At 48.2% G+C, this 12,943-nt stretch overlaps 1 protein-coding gene across 1 annotated transcript in view; it reads right to left on the reverse strand.

Annotated features, from left to right (window-relative positions):
* SPOCK3 (SPARC (osteonectin), cwcv and kazal like domains proteoglycan 3) overlaps positions 1–908 on the reverse strand; it is a 224,992-nt gene extending 224,084 nt beyond the window's left edge. Inside the window, exons 1-2 of the mRNA XM_084856398.1 lie at positions 807–908; positions 378–566 (exon numbers count right to left, since the gene is read on the reverse strand). Of these exons, the coding sequence (XP_084712524.1) occupies positions 378–566 (189 nt within the window). The 5' untranslated portion in view covers positions 807–908. The remainder of the gene's footprint in view (positions 1–377; positions 567–806) is intronic.
* Between the last annotated feature and the right edge of the window lie 12,035 nt (positions 909–12,943).

Here is a 12,943-nt window from a genome sequence, read left to right on the forward strand (position 1 = left end):
GTGGGCATGCACTTTTACACCCGAGGCGAGGCGAAAAACCCGGGCGTCCTTCCTCTTCTCCCCACTGCCCCCTTCTTCCACCCCCGCCCCCCAAAAGTTGGGAACTACATCACTGTGCTGGGTGGGTGAGGGTGAGAAATGGGGGCGAGGGGGCGGTTGTCACGAAACAAACTCAGCTTGCATCGAAAAATTAAGGATGGGAGGGGGGAGCCATGCCAGCTTGACAAGCAGGACGAGAAAAGCCGAAAACTTCTTCCCGGAGAGGAAAGGTGATCCCGGCCGCAGCGAAAACCCAGGTAAGGCGCATTGGGGGTGGGGTGGGGGTGGAGAGAAGCCATCGAAGGAAGCAGGCGGGCGAGCGTGGCACACACACTTACGTCTCGGAATTTGTTCCACTGTCCAACCTCCTTGTCATATTGGGAGATAGTTGTAAGCCATTGTTTATCATCCAGAAAATTGCCGCTGTCTGACCTGCCCCCGGCTCCTGCCGCCGCCGCCGCCGCCGCCACAGCCTGACTGCACCAAGCGGCTGCCCACACGCACGCGAAGGCTGCTACCTTTCGCATCTGGGTGAGAGAAAGAGACACGGAAAGGGGGCGGTTATCCAAAAAGACCCACGCCAAAAACACCCCCGCCCCCCATCAACCTCTATCCAGCCCGGAGAGGGGGGGGAAGTCGGCGAGAAGGGGGAGGCTGCGACGCGTGCCTTGAAGAGGACCCCCCCCCCCGCCCGCCGCCATAAAAAGTGGAGGGGGGGGTCCAGGGAAGGAAGAGGGGGAGAGAAGAAGAGCTGGCCGGCCCGTCACCTTGCTGCAAACCCCACCGCACCGGACTCCCGGCTCCAGCTACTGGAAGCGCAGCTCGACGCTGCCAACTGCGTCCCTTTCTGGCGCTGCCGCTGCTGCTGCACGCGCCGCCGCCTCGAGCCGTCCACTCAGCTCCTTGCGCCCAGCGCGCGCTCCCTCCTCCCGCCTCCGAGCCCTCCTCCCTCCCCCCGCCCTGCTGCTGCTGCTGCTGCTGCTGCTGCTCTAGTCCGCTCCGCACGCAGCTCCTCGGCGAGGGGCAGCCAGAAGCGCGCGGGCTCGCGGTCGCTGTGGGAGCCAGGAAGGCTCTTCCGCCAGGGGCTTGGGGGGGGGGGGGGGGCTCACGCCACGTGACGCTGAACACCAATTTTGAAAGAAAGAAGGAAAGAAGGAAATAAAGAAAGAAGCGTAACCCTGGCATTTTTATTTTGAAGCGAAAAGCGGCCGACTGGATGAGGAGCAGCAAACAGTAAACAGCGATCTCTCCTCCTCTCCCCTACCCCTTCAGTACGGGGGGGGGGCAGAGAGGAGGACTCCCCAGCCTGGAAACCCCCTGGGGTGTCCGCGCACACACACACCGTTCTCCTCTGAACGGTGTCATTCCTCTGTGCAAGCAGGGCACTGTACAAGCCAGGGATGGCGGCAGGCCGCTCCTACCTTCTCTCTCCAGCTCACCCCCCGGGCTCCACAGCAAAGAGGATTGGGCCCACAACGCTGCCTGAAGAGAGAGAGAGAGCTGCCTCCACCCTCTCTCCCTAGCTTTCTGGGCAGCGGAGCATAGAGAGTTGCTCACTGAAGGAGCAGCCACCTCCTCCTTTAGCTCAGTCAACCGCACTCTCTTGGGTGGCATGGTGCTTGGGGTTGGGGATTGGGCCCACTTTGCCCAATGCTCAACACACACGCACTCCAGCGAGAGAAGGCAAGTGAGCAGGCAGAGATGACGGTCTCTCCATAGAGCCGTCACCTTCTGCTTGCTCCACCTCCTCCATGCCACCACTAGTGAGAGGGTGAGCGAGCTGGCCACCACCACCTCCTTTTGCTCTCTGACTTCCTCTAGATGGCCCCATGAAGCTCAGTCCTTCTTGCTCCATTGCCCAAACAGAGGGCTATAACATTGCAAGGGGCGAGGGCAGGTGAGCAGTCAGAGACAAGTGACAACCGTTGCTCACCCAGTCATTGCTGCTGAGAGAGAGAGGTCAAGAAATCTCGTGGAGGCAGGCAGCCACCCTGGAAGGAACAGCCACTGCCTCCTCACACTCACCATTTCACTCTTGGGTGATCAACCCCACGTGGTGCACCGCCCAGAGAGAAAGGGTGGGCAAGTGGGCAGAGGTGGTTGCTTGCTCTTTGCCTCGAGACAGCAACATGGGCCCAATTTACCCAGCTGTGGAGCCCAGGCATGGTGAGCAATAGAGAGTAGGTAGGAACATCCACTGCCATCTCTTGCTTGCATGTTTCCCTGCCCACCCACAGAAGCATGCCAGCTAGAGGCGGAAGGCATGAGCAGAGGGAAGACCAGCTTCCCCACAATTGGTCTGTGTTTCTTTTTCTCAGTGGGAAGAACTAGGTAATTGATGACCATAGGATTGCTCACCTGCTGTCTCCCTCTGAAATGTTCTACCTACTTGTGCATCCTATCTCTTCGGGCAATGCAGTAGGAAGAATTCAGATTAGGCATCCAAAGGGAGCTGTCCATTCCTGATCACTCACCCTCTCTCACAGTTCGTGTAGAGGACTGGGCTGGGCCTAATCCCCACCACCATGCCACTCAGAGGGGGAGTGCAGGTGAGTAAATGAGAGGATGAGATGACTGAGCCTTCCATGACCAACTATGATGAACCACTGGGAGAGGGGGGGATGAGCAAGCAGAGGCGGGCCCCATCGTCTCTGCCACAGTGACTTGAGAGGATGAGCAAGAGATAGGGGGTAGGAGCAGCCACTGTCTTCTCTCCCTTCCCTACCCCCCAAATCAGCAGAAGTCAAGATCATGGGGAAAGGAGGCTCCAGGGGACTTCCTAGCTAAGGGGTTCCTCTGCCTGTTCTTTTCCAGCTTCTGCTGAAGGGGCAAGGGAAAGGAGATAAGATTGTTTGTTGCCTCACCAATCACCTGCTTTTCCTTCAAAGTAAAAGTAGCAATGCTAAGCTATGTTTTTCAAATGCAGGCTTAACATCATGTGTAGTTAGGCTTGAGATATAGTGACAGGGTTTGCATGCACACAGGTGGCTTATAAACCACCCCACATGTGCCAGGCATGTGCTGCCCAATTTCCCTAATTACCCTCACCAGCACAGCTTGTCATTACATGTGAACCCAGTGAAAGTGGGTCACTTGGGCGATTAACACACCACCCAGAGCCCCTGCTCTGTTGTAACTGTCAGGGGGGACACTGAGCCCATAGAATCCCAGAGTAGTTCTGATTCTGAGGAAGAGCAGTCGCTCCTGGGAGAGGAGCGCGCTCCTCTTTCCCAGGACCAACAGCTGACGGAGATTCCTCCCACCAGCATTCCTAGTTTTGTTAGCAGTCCAGGGAGTGACCAAGCACAGATAGCAGACTTGGTGGATGCGCGACGCCGACGCAGAGAGCGGCGCCAGATGGAGGGCGCGGAAAGGAGGCGAAGTGCCAGGTTGGTGCGCAAACAACGGCTGCGCCCAGAGGCTCCAAGGGAAAAGGGGAGGGACTCTTCCTAGTCCTTAAGTTCAGGGGTCTGCCAGTAATTCCCTTTCAAACGGGGACCAACTGTTCCAACTTAGGGCATAGGTACTGTGCTGCTCAGATCTAGTTGCAATCAGTATAGTTGTTAAGTTGTAAAAGAAGAATAAAGCTTTGAAAGGAATCCCTTTGTCTGTGTCTGGACTTGGCTACTGGATTAGACTGAGAGAGACCTCCAAGTAGCCCTTGACAGCTTGGTCCCCATTTGAAAGGGAATTACTGGCAGACCCCTGAACTTAAGGACTAGAGAGAGTCCCTCCCCTTTTCCCTTGGAGCCTCTGGGTGCAGCCGTTGTTTGCGCGCCAACCTGGCACTTCGCCTCCTTTCCATGCCCTCCATCTGGTGCCGCTCTCTGCGTCTGTGTCGCGCATCCACCAAGTCTGCTATCTGTGCTTGGTCACTCCCTGGACTGCTAACTAAACTAGGAATGCTGGTGGGAGGAATCTCCGTCAGCTGTGGGCCCTGGGAAAGCGGAGCGTGCTCCTCTCCCAGGAGCGACTGCTCTTCCTCAGAATCAGAACTACTCTGGGATTCTATGGGCTCAGTGTCCACCCTGACAGTAACCACCCAAGCCAGCCACCCTCAGCATGTTCACACATCACAACAGGAGGGTAATTAGGGAAATGAGCCAGCACCGTGGCTTATTAAATATCCTCACATTATGCAAACCAGGCCACTGAAATCACATAAACAAGCACATGAGTTTGGGCTGACACTGACAAAAGATGAAATGGCAGTTAAAAAAACACACAACCCACCAATATTTGGATGGTTGCATGTCCCTCAGCCCTAAACATATCAGTGAGCAAAGCTTAACTGGAGACAGGGCTCAGTCCCAAGCCCAGATTCCATGTGTCAATCCTGGAATATCATCATATACAGGAGAAAGTGCTACTGAGCGGATTACTATCATCCTCTAGTAAATATATTTCAGTGCTAAAGCTGAAACACATTTGTTTCCCCAAGTTCTCATATTACTTTGCTATGTATCTTTATTTATTTATCTATATATTATTTCCAAGCCTGTTCATTTTGCCCACATTTTTGGTCCATTTGGTAGCTGATGTTATCCAATGTCAGCAGTGATGTCACTGATGTCAGCAGTGACACACAATGGCTGAAACATATTGGATTCCTTGCAACAATTTCCCCCAAAAGGAAGACTCCTATGTGATTGAGAATCTCTTCCAGTATTGCAAAGCTCTTAGTTCTTAGCCTTTTGGTTAATCCAGCCTAGCATAAAAACTAATAACTAGAATGGTGGAGTGAAGGATTTCATTAGTTATTTTAATGTAATATGAGAAACTAAGCTCCAGCTCATCTATTAAAAAAAATGTTAATTTTCATGGTCTCTTGGTTTGTTCAAATATCTTTGTTTTATTTAAACTTGCATTTCAAATTTTAAGTTTTAATTTCTCATTACAGAAATACTGCCCTTTTCATAGAACTGTGGTATGTACACAGAATGCATGGACCCATAACTGTGCATAAGGTTGGGTTCCCTGCCTTTTTCAGGGTTCTTAATAGTTCAGGGAGAGTTTGTGCACTTACAATAGGTACACACATAGCTTCTATCCACATCTTCAGATGATTGCGTGGAAGTTGGGTGTGGGGAGCACAATCTTGATTTCTCTTTTCCACATGCTTACTGAACATGTGAGAAGGGCTTAATGGTACATTATTCTATAATGAGAAAGACAGAGTTAGATGGAAATGTATCTCTCTCTCCCTTACTGTGTGTGTAAGGGGGTGGGGAGAAAAAGAGAGAGTAATGTCGGATTTACAGAAGTTTCCCTTTGATTTATGGAAAGAATGAACTTGCATATCTGTCTGCTCTTTTGACAACACAAATGAAATGATCAATTATCTGCAATTTTGCATGTCTCGGCTTTTTGAACATTTAATAACTATAAGTGATTTCTTCATAGGTCTCAGTCTACACATAATTGGTTTAAGAGCCTAATTCTGAAAAAAGGGCTTTACATACTCCTTTATTTGAGCATTTATAGTGTAAAAGTTTTTTTTAAAAATTCATTCCTAAGTGCCAGAATTTAATGGATTAATGAGCCATTGGGAACCTGCTCTTCTCTAGCCTCTCTGACTGACAGACAGCTAGCTGACCCAAAGCCATCATCTTGCTAGAACTTATGACTTACTCCTCATCATTTGCAATAGCATTGTGACATCACTACATAAGTGCTTGTTTAACTACACTATAACCATATTCTGGCAAAGCATTCTGTGAAACGTCACTAGAGTTGCCAACTTTTGTTCTGACAGGGCAGTTAACAGCTGTGTGACAAGCAGAAATTCAGCCACTGAAGTTTTTCCTGGTATTCAGATACATACAGTGATGTTAAAAACATTCTCATTGGAATATCTGCTTGACATGGAGCTGTTAAAAACATGGGGAGGGGGACCTGGCACCCCCATTTTTTGTGTATAAATTATTAAAAGATTCTTGATTCATATTGAGTTTGGTAGTTCCGTGTTCTGTTTACTTCCCCTTTGAAGAAATTGTTTCAAGAACTTGTTTTTTGACAACAGTCATAGAACAGTGAAACTGCAACAGTTCCAACAGAAATATAGTTTGGTATGAATTTTCGGGCAGCGGCTTTCAATCTGAGCACCTTACTTTGTGAGTAGATTGTGGGTGCTTCTAGACAGAGGGGTCCTAGTGCTTGCTATCAGAAAGCACTTGTGCAGCTACTCCGTCTTCTCTTCCTTAACAGATTCTCTGTGGTAAAAAAAAAAAAAAAAAAAGATGAAAGAAATGGTGGGAAAACACAGGAAGGTTACGAGTGGAAGATACTGTTGCCTGGAGCCTGCATAAAATTCTATGAATGAACCAGAGTGATAATGCAATAAAAGCCTAGTCTGGAAGCATCCGGTCTGTGAAGCAAAGAAAATGAAACTCGGGAGAAGAGACAGCCATGTGCTTAAGCTTCTCTTGAAAAATCACTAGAGTTACCACTTTTTTCTTGAAGTGCTGTGCCTTTAACACTTGTATAACAGGCAGGAATTCAACAAATTCAGCTTCACACAATCTACATAGATTGTGGTGGATCTTAGTTTATTATCCAAACTCCTTTTTATGAGCACATGTACAAGATCACATCCTTTATCTTGATTAGTTTATCTGCAATAAGCTATCATACCCTACTGTTCATTCACAATAGTTATCCTGACCACTTCTGTTCTAATTGCGTAAACTATTCTTACAAGTGTAACTAACTCAGGAAAAGCAAAAAATCAGAAAACAAATAGTAAAGATTTAAAGAAAAATAAATAAGAAGAGGAAAAGGCATAAAAGAATAAACTTGGGGAACAGGACAGGGAATAACCATGAGAGAGGGAGAAGAGTGAATATTGTTCTAAAAACCATTACAGGGAAATCTGGAATAGTAATCCATGAGGTGTGTGTAGAGTTATATTGATGCAATGTGGAAACAATTACAGCTGACTGGAAGTATGCAAGACCAAATAAAACAGAGACCAAAGATGTTATCACGAGAATAATATTCTCTGATTATGCCAAATAAAATAGCATGTACATGTGTACTCTTAAGAAACTGTGCAAGAAACTGTCATGCTTCCAGTTGAGCACTTCATTGCTAAGCCAGACATGCAAGAAAGTTATAACCATTTAACATAACATTCCCTTCTATGAAATAGTTTTAGGTTTCAACCCTATATTGGAGTTAAGTTGCCTGAGGGGGCTCTAGGATTCAGCAGAAGCCCTACTATCTCAGCACAACACCAGATACACTGGCAGAACTCCTCAGGCTGGCATAATGGTCCACCTGCAGAGCCGTTCTGCTGGCAAAGATCTGCTGTTGCAGCAGACAAAACAAGGTGGAGATGTAGGCACAATGAGGGTGGCACAGGGGAGCAGCACAGCTATGCTATATCCAATATCCCTTCAGTTCATGGCTACACCCTTATTGATGACAGAACTTTACACCAGCTCCAGACCTGGGGCAGTGAATTAGCCACCCATTGATTTCAATAGAAAGTGTGTGGAGGCGGGGCGGGGCGAGGCAGGGGTTAAAAAAAGCTACTCCCACATCCTGCTGCCCCTGTGCTCATAGTCTCTACGACTGGGTGCTGAGGCTTGCAGGAAGGGTTTGGGAACTACTCTTTGGAGCCTGCAGTGTGTCCTGCTATATTGGGCTCAGCCTGGGGCAAACCTATTTAACAAATTCCACAGGGAAGAAAAAGGTCACAGTGTGTATTGCCAGTCCAGAAAAAAGGGCAGTCCAAAAGCAGGGTCTCATCAGGAGTCCAGGAGTCAGCAGCATGAGAGATCAGTCCAAGGAGAAGCAAGGTTTTAAACTAGTGCTGTGCTGAAAATTTCTCCCACATTTTTCCATCATTCTCATTCAATTTGATAGAAAAGAAATAGCTTTTGAAAAGAAATTCAAAGGAGGAGAAATTTTGGAGAAATTCTTATGGGTTGGGTGTGGGGTTCTTGGGCTTACCTTACGATATGGCTGAGGAGTGTGCATGAGCGTCCCCTGTCTGTCATTGTACAATAATCTCTGTGGCAGCCTGTAGCCTCCTTGGCTTCCTACACTTCAATGAAAGCCATCAGGAGGAAGACATCATGAGGCAATTCCTCCCATGGGGCTTTTTCAGTTCAGAAAGTGGCCTGGGAGGCTGCAGAGCAATGGAAGGATGTGTAATAGTGAGACAAAACACACACAGCACTCTCGGCCAATTTGCAGTAAGCTCAAAAATACCCCCAAAAGAAATTCAAAATTATTCCTCAGAAAAGTGGAAGCCTCAACACAGGTGATGCTATTGCCACCTACAGAAGCAGTGCAATAAACCAAAAACCCTTAGGAAAAAAGACAGAGCCTGTGCTACAACCCCTGCCAATAGTGAGCCCTATCTTATAGGGATGGACGAAAGTCCCTTACCTGGTCCCGCAGCTTGCTTTACGGTGGGGGGTAGGCGCTCCGTTCCTCCCCACTGAAATTCTGGCCGGGGGGGAGGCGCCCTGTCCCTCCGGCCAAAATTCTGGCCGGGGGGGAGGCGCCCTGTCCCTCCAGCCGCAAATCCTCCTGGCTGGCCGGGACGCAAATGGCGGCGGCCGTAGCCGCCGCCGTTTGCGTCCCTGCAGTCAGCCGTGATAGGCTACGTAAATCCTTATGTAGCCTATCACGGCTGACTTTGGGGGGGAAAAAAAGCGCGTGCGTAAATGGCGGCACCCATGGGCGCCGCCATTTGCGTACGCGCATTTTTTTTTTCCAAAGTCAGCCGTGATAGGCTACATAAGGATTTATGTAGCCTATCACTGGGTTTTTTGAAAATCTAGCCATGATAGGCTACGTAAATCTTTACGTAGCCTATCACGTTTGTTGCTGTTGTTGTTGTTTTTTACAGGGAAATGGTGGCGGCCGGTCGGAAGACCGGCTGCCGCCACTGCCGCCACCAAACCACCGCCGGAACCCACCAGCGCCAGGGACATTCGCCAAAGGTAAGTCTCATTCCGGGGGGGGGCGAGGGGGCGGACCATTTCTCCATCAATTTCGGGGGGCCGAATGTGTTGGCATTCGGCCTCCCGGAGATTCGTGGAGAAATTCTCCACCATCCCTAATCTTGAATAAACTGTGGGAGAATTTCTCCTCCCCTAGGAGAAATTTGGTGAAATTGGTCCCCCAGTTTCTCTGCCCACAAGTAAACTAGAGAATTTTGAGAGGCCATTTGTGCACAGTTCTATTGTAACGTACTGGGAGCAGAAATAAGGTGTTGTTTCAGGAAATAGCAGGTCTCAGTTGAGAGCTTATAAACTGGAGCTTCCAGAGCCTCACCCATGACTCAAGCTACAGCACATCAGAGGCAGCTGGAAGAATTCCTCCTCATGAGCAGGGCCCTACTTATGAGGATTCCTTGACCTCACAGTGGTTCTTCTGGCCTACCTCTTGAGGTACCACCACTCTCAGAGGCTAGGGGGTTGCTCAGCCTCTGACTCAGAAGCTCTCTCCTCTTGCAGGGATGGACCCATGACCATCTCCCCGAAAGGCCCAGGCTCCTCATTCTGGCATGAGCTGCTCCTTGATGTTGTTTGTCTCTGGGAGCTCTAGCTCTTCCTCCAAAGAGGATTCTTCTTCATGACACAGCGCGACTTTGAGTCTTGGGAGCTCCTTCTCTTTTGCTCCTGACGTAACTCTTTTTAAAAATCAGGCATGCAAAAGTGGGGGCATGTTTCCACTTCCCCCTAGTGAGCGTTGAACACGCATGTCCTGTTTTCTGAGGCCATGCCCTATGCAGTGAGCCACTGGAGGCCGCCATTGTTGGTGTTTATCTGTGGCTGCCCTTGCTGTATGTCTTTTCCCTCCCTGGAGAAATTTTCAACCCTTGTCCAGGAGGGCTGTGTGCCTTTTATGCACATGCTGCCCAGGGAGCTATGTTTATGCTGTATTACATGTCTCCTTTTTCCTCCCCTTTGTGTGTGTTGTATTCCAAAATGGAGTTTGTAAGGAGTATAAGGCAGATTCAAACCCCTGCCTGTAGGGATGCCTCGGGACTGTAGTTGCAGGATAATTGCTGGCTGAACCACTGGGGCTGATGAAGCGGGGGCGCTGTGGCATCATTTTGCATTGTGTATGTATGTGGTGACATTGGTGTGTGTGCTGGAGGGGTGGGGAGGATGTCCCTGTATGGTGAGTTCATTGGCTGCTTCTGTGTGTGGGTGGCATGTGGGCAGTGTCTGTGGTCCAGATCCTGATTGGTGGACTGATTGTTCTGGTGTTTCAAGGAATGCTGTGGGTTTGTCTGTTGTTTTTACACCATGTAAGTTTTTTTCTGATTGGTTGCTTTTTCTCCTCCCTTCCTGGGCTGAGCACACATTGGATCTGGCTGCCATTCCATCAGCATAGAGGTGGCATATTGCAGATGCTATTGCACTCTTATTCTACTTGTGGGTTTCCCACAAGCAGCTGGTTGGTCACTATGTGACTAGATGGGCCCTTAGTCTGATCCAGCACAGCTGCTGCTATGTTCATCTCTCCAGACTCAGCATAATCTAAGTATAGGATTGCTCTGTTAATATAGTTTGGTGCTTCCCATGCTACCAGCATTCCTCCCTCATTGTATACTGCCTCAGTAGTGATTATCTCATGATTGTCATTCCCCCACTTACAATGGAGACAAAATAGGAAGTGATGGGATCAGTACTACTGAGCGTAGGTGCCTTATCAGAACTGTATGTCCTGAATGTATGCATCCAATCATCCTCTCTTCACAGTGTCTTCACATAAATATCTGGGAGATAGGCTCATTGCCTATTCTGGATGGGGTTGTACTCCCTCTGAAAGATCAGGTTTATAGTCTGGGGGTACTCCTAGATCCATCATTGTCACTGAAGGCCTAAGTGGCTGCTGCAGCTTGGAGTGCCTTTTACCACCTTCAGCTGGTTCGCCAGCTACAGCCTCTCCTGGACAGGGATAGCTTGGCCATAGTGTGGCACAGGCATTAGTAACTTCAGGACTGGAGTACTGCAATGCGCTCTATGTGGGGCTGCCCTTAAGACTGGTCCGGAAGCTGGAGCTAAAGCAGAATGCAGCAGCTCGGCTGTTGTTGAGAGCTGCCCCTTTTCAGCATGCAATTCCCTTGCTGATGGAACTGCACTGGCTACTTATTTGCTACCAGGCCAGGTTTAAGGTATTAGTACTAGTGTACAAAGCCCTAAACAACTTGGGACCAGGATACCTGACAGAGCACTTTCTTCCTTACCAACCTGCCTGGTCACTGAGGTCATCAGAGGGCATGTTCGTGGTGGTTTCACATGGACCCATGGCCCATCTGGAGTTCATCAGGAAAAGAACCTTCAGTGTGGTGGCCCCCTTCCTGTGGAACTCCCTGCCTTTGGAGCTCAGGCAAGCGCCAATGTTGTGTTGCTTCCAGCACCTCCTGAAGACATTGTTATTTCAGGAAGCCACCTTTGAGTGACCAGCTGCGGTTTATTAAATTCGGTCTTATCAGAACTTGTTTCTTTTTAAATGTTTTAATTGTGTTAACATGGTGCTTTATTCTTTTATCTTGGTTGTTCACTGCTCCAAAATCTTTTGATGTGGTACAGCATATAAATATTGTAAATACATAAATAAATATCTGTGCAGCATGCTGCTATGCAAATTTACTGAGATGTAAGTCCCTTGAATTCAACAGGGCACACAGAGTGTGGATTAGGTTTAATATGCTATTGATATTGTTGTATTGGTAGTAGGAATGGCTGCAGGAATCAATGGGCCTCAAACACAAATGTTCTTTATTCAGCACATGCAGAAGTGAGGGCTTAGCAGAAACTCCACCCACTGTTGCTGCTCTCAATTCTACAGGAGCTGCCAAGGTTCAAAAACTATAACTAACCCGCACTATCCCCTAGAATACATATCCGATATATTAAATACTAAAGGTTTATGTAACTGAAAAAGGTTCAAGGGTTCTGGGCCTCCATGATGCAGCAAAATTGGCTGTTTGCAAAAGACAACTTGGTTGTTTTTCAGGGCTGAAGACTTGACGTTAATGCTGAGTCACAGTGAACACAGACATGTATCTTACACATAAGATATGGGCCTCTTGAAATAGAGGAGAAGGTTCATATCTTACTGAATAGAAAGAAATGTTTGTAAGGCCATACATCTGCATACAGTCAGCATAGACTCTCAAGTTGTAACCTTAATTAAACAATGGTCCCTGAAAGTACATAAATATGGTCAGTTTGGAAGTATATTTTATATCTCTTAATTTTTCCATTTAAGGATGTCACCTTTGTTAATCAATCCGGAGGTCTCGCAGGCATGTCTGTTTGTCTGTCTTTCTGTATATCTGTTTGCCATGGAACGTCAGTCCTAACAGGTTTGGCTTGGGAGCCTTTATCCTAAAGGAAGGACAGACAAACTCCCTGATTTCCAACCAGCTATACTTCCAGGTTAGACTGAAACCCAATCCTTAAGACTAGGCAGCTCATCCAACTGTCTCAGCAAATCCTCAGTGACTTCTCTTGGGGCTTTGGGAACTATGGCTTGAATCCAGTGTTAGTCCTACTTAGAGTAGACCCACTGGAATGAGAGGGATTCAAGTTAGCCTAACATTGGATATAACCCTATGCCTGTGATGGTGGCAAGGAATGGCAGGCATTTGAATGGATCCTGTAGCATGCCAGCATGGAGTCCTATGGGCCATAAAAAGGCCAAAATGGCTACTGTTATAGCAACCAGATGGTGGGCAAAATCTCAGGTTATGTCAGTGTTACCTGTGGGAACATTACAGCTCTGAAGGCTGCCATTTTCAAGCATGGCTCTGTATCAGTCAGCATTGATGCCTCCCACAGAATGTTCTCTTTTTATTCCAGTGGCATGTACTATGAGCGCAAGTGCAAATACATGAGGGGTGAGGTGAATCATGCAGTCCTGGCTATAG

The sequence above is a fragment of the Heloderma suspectum genome, chromosome 5 (assembly GCF_057233095.1).
Source record: "Heloderma suspectum isolate Gila_16-S chromosome 5, 16-S_ref, whole genome shotgun sequence".
Classification (NCBI taxonomy): Eukaryota; Metazoa; Chordata; class Lepidosauria; order Squamata; family Helodermatidae; genus Heloderma; species Heloderma suspectum.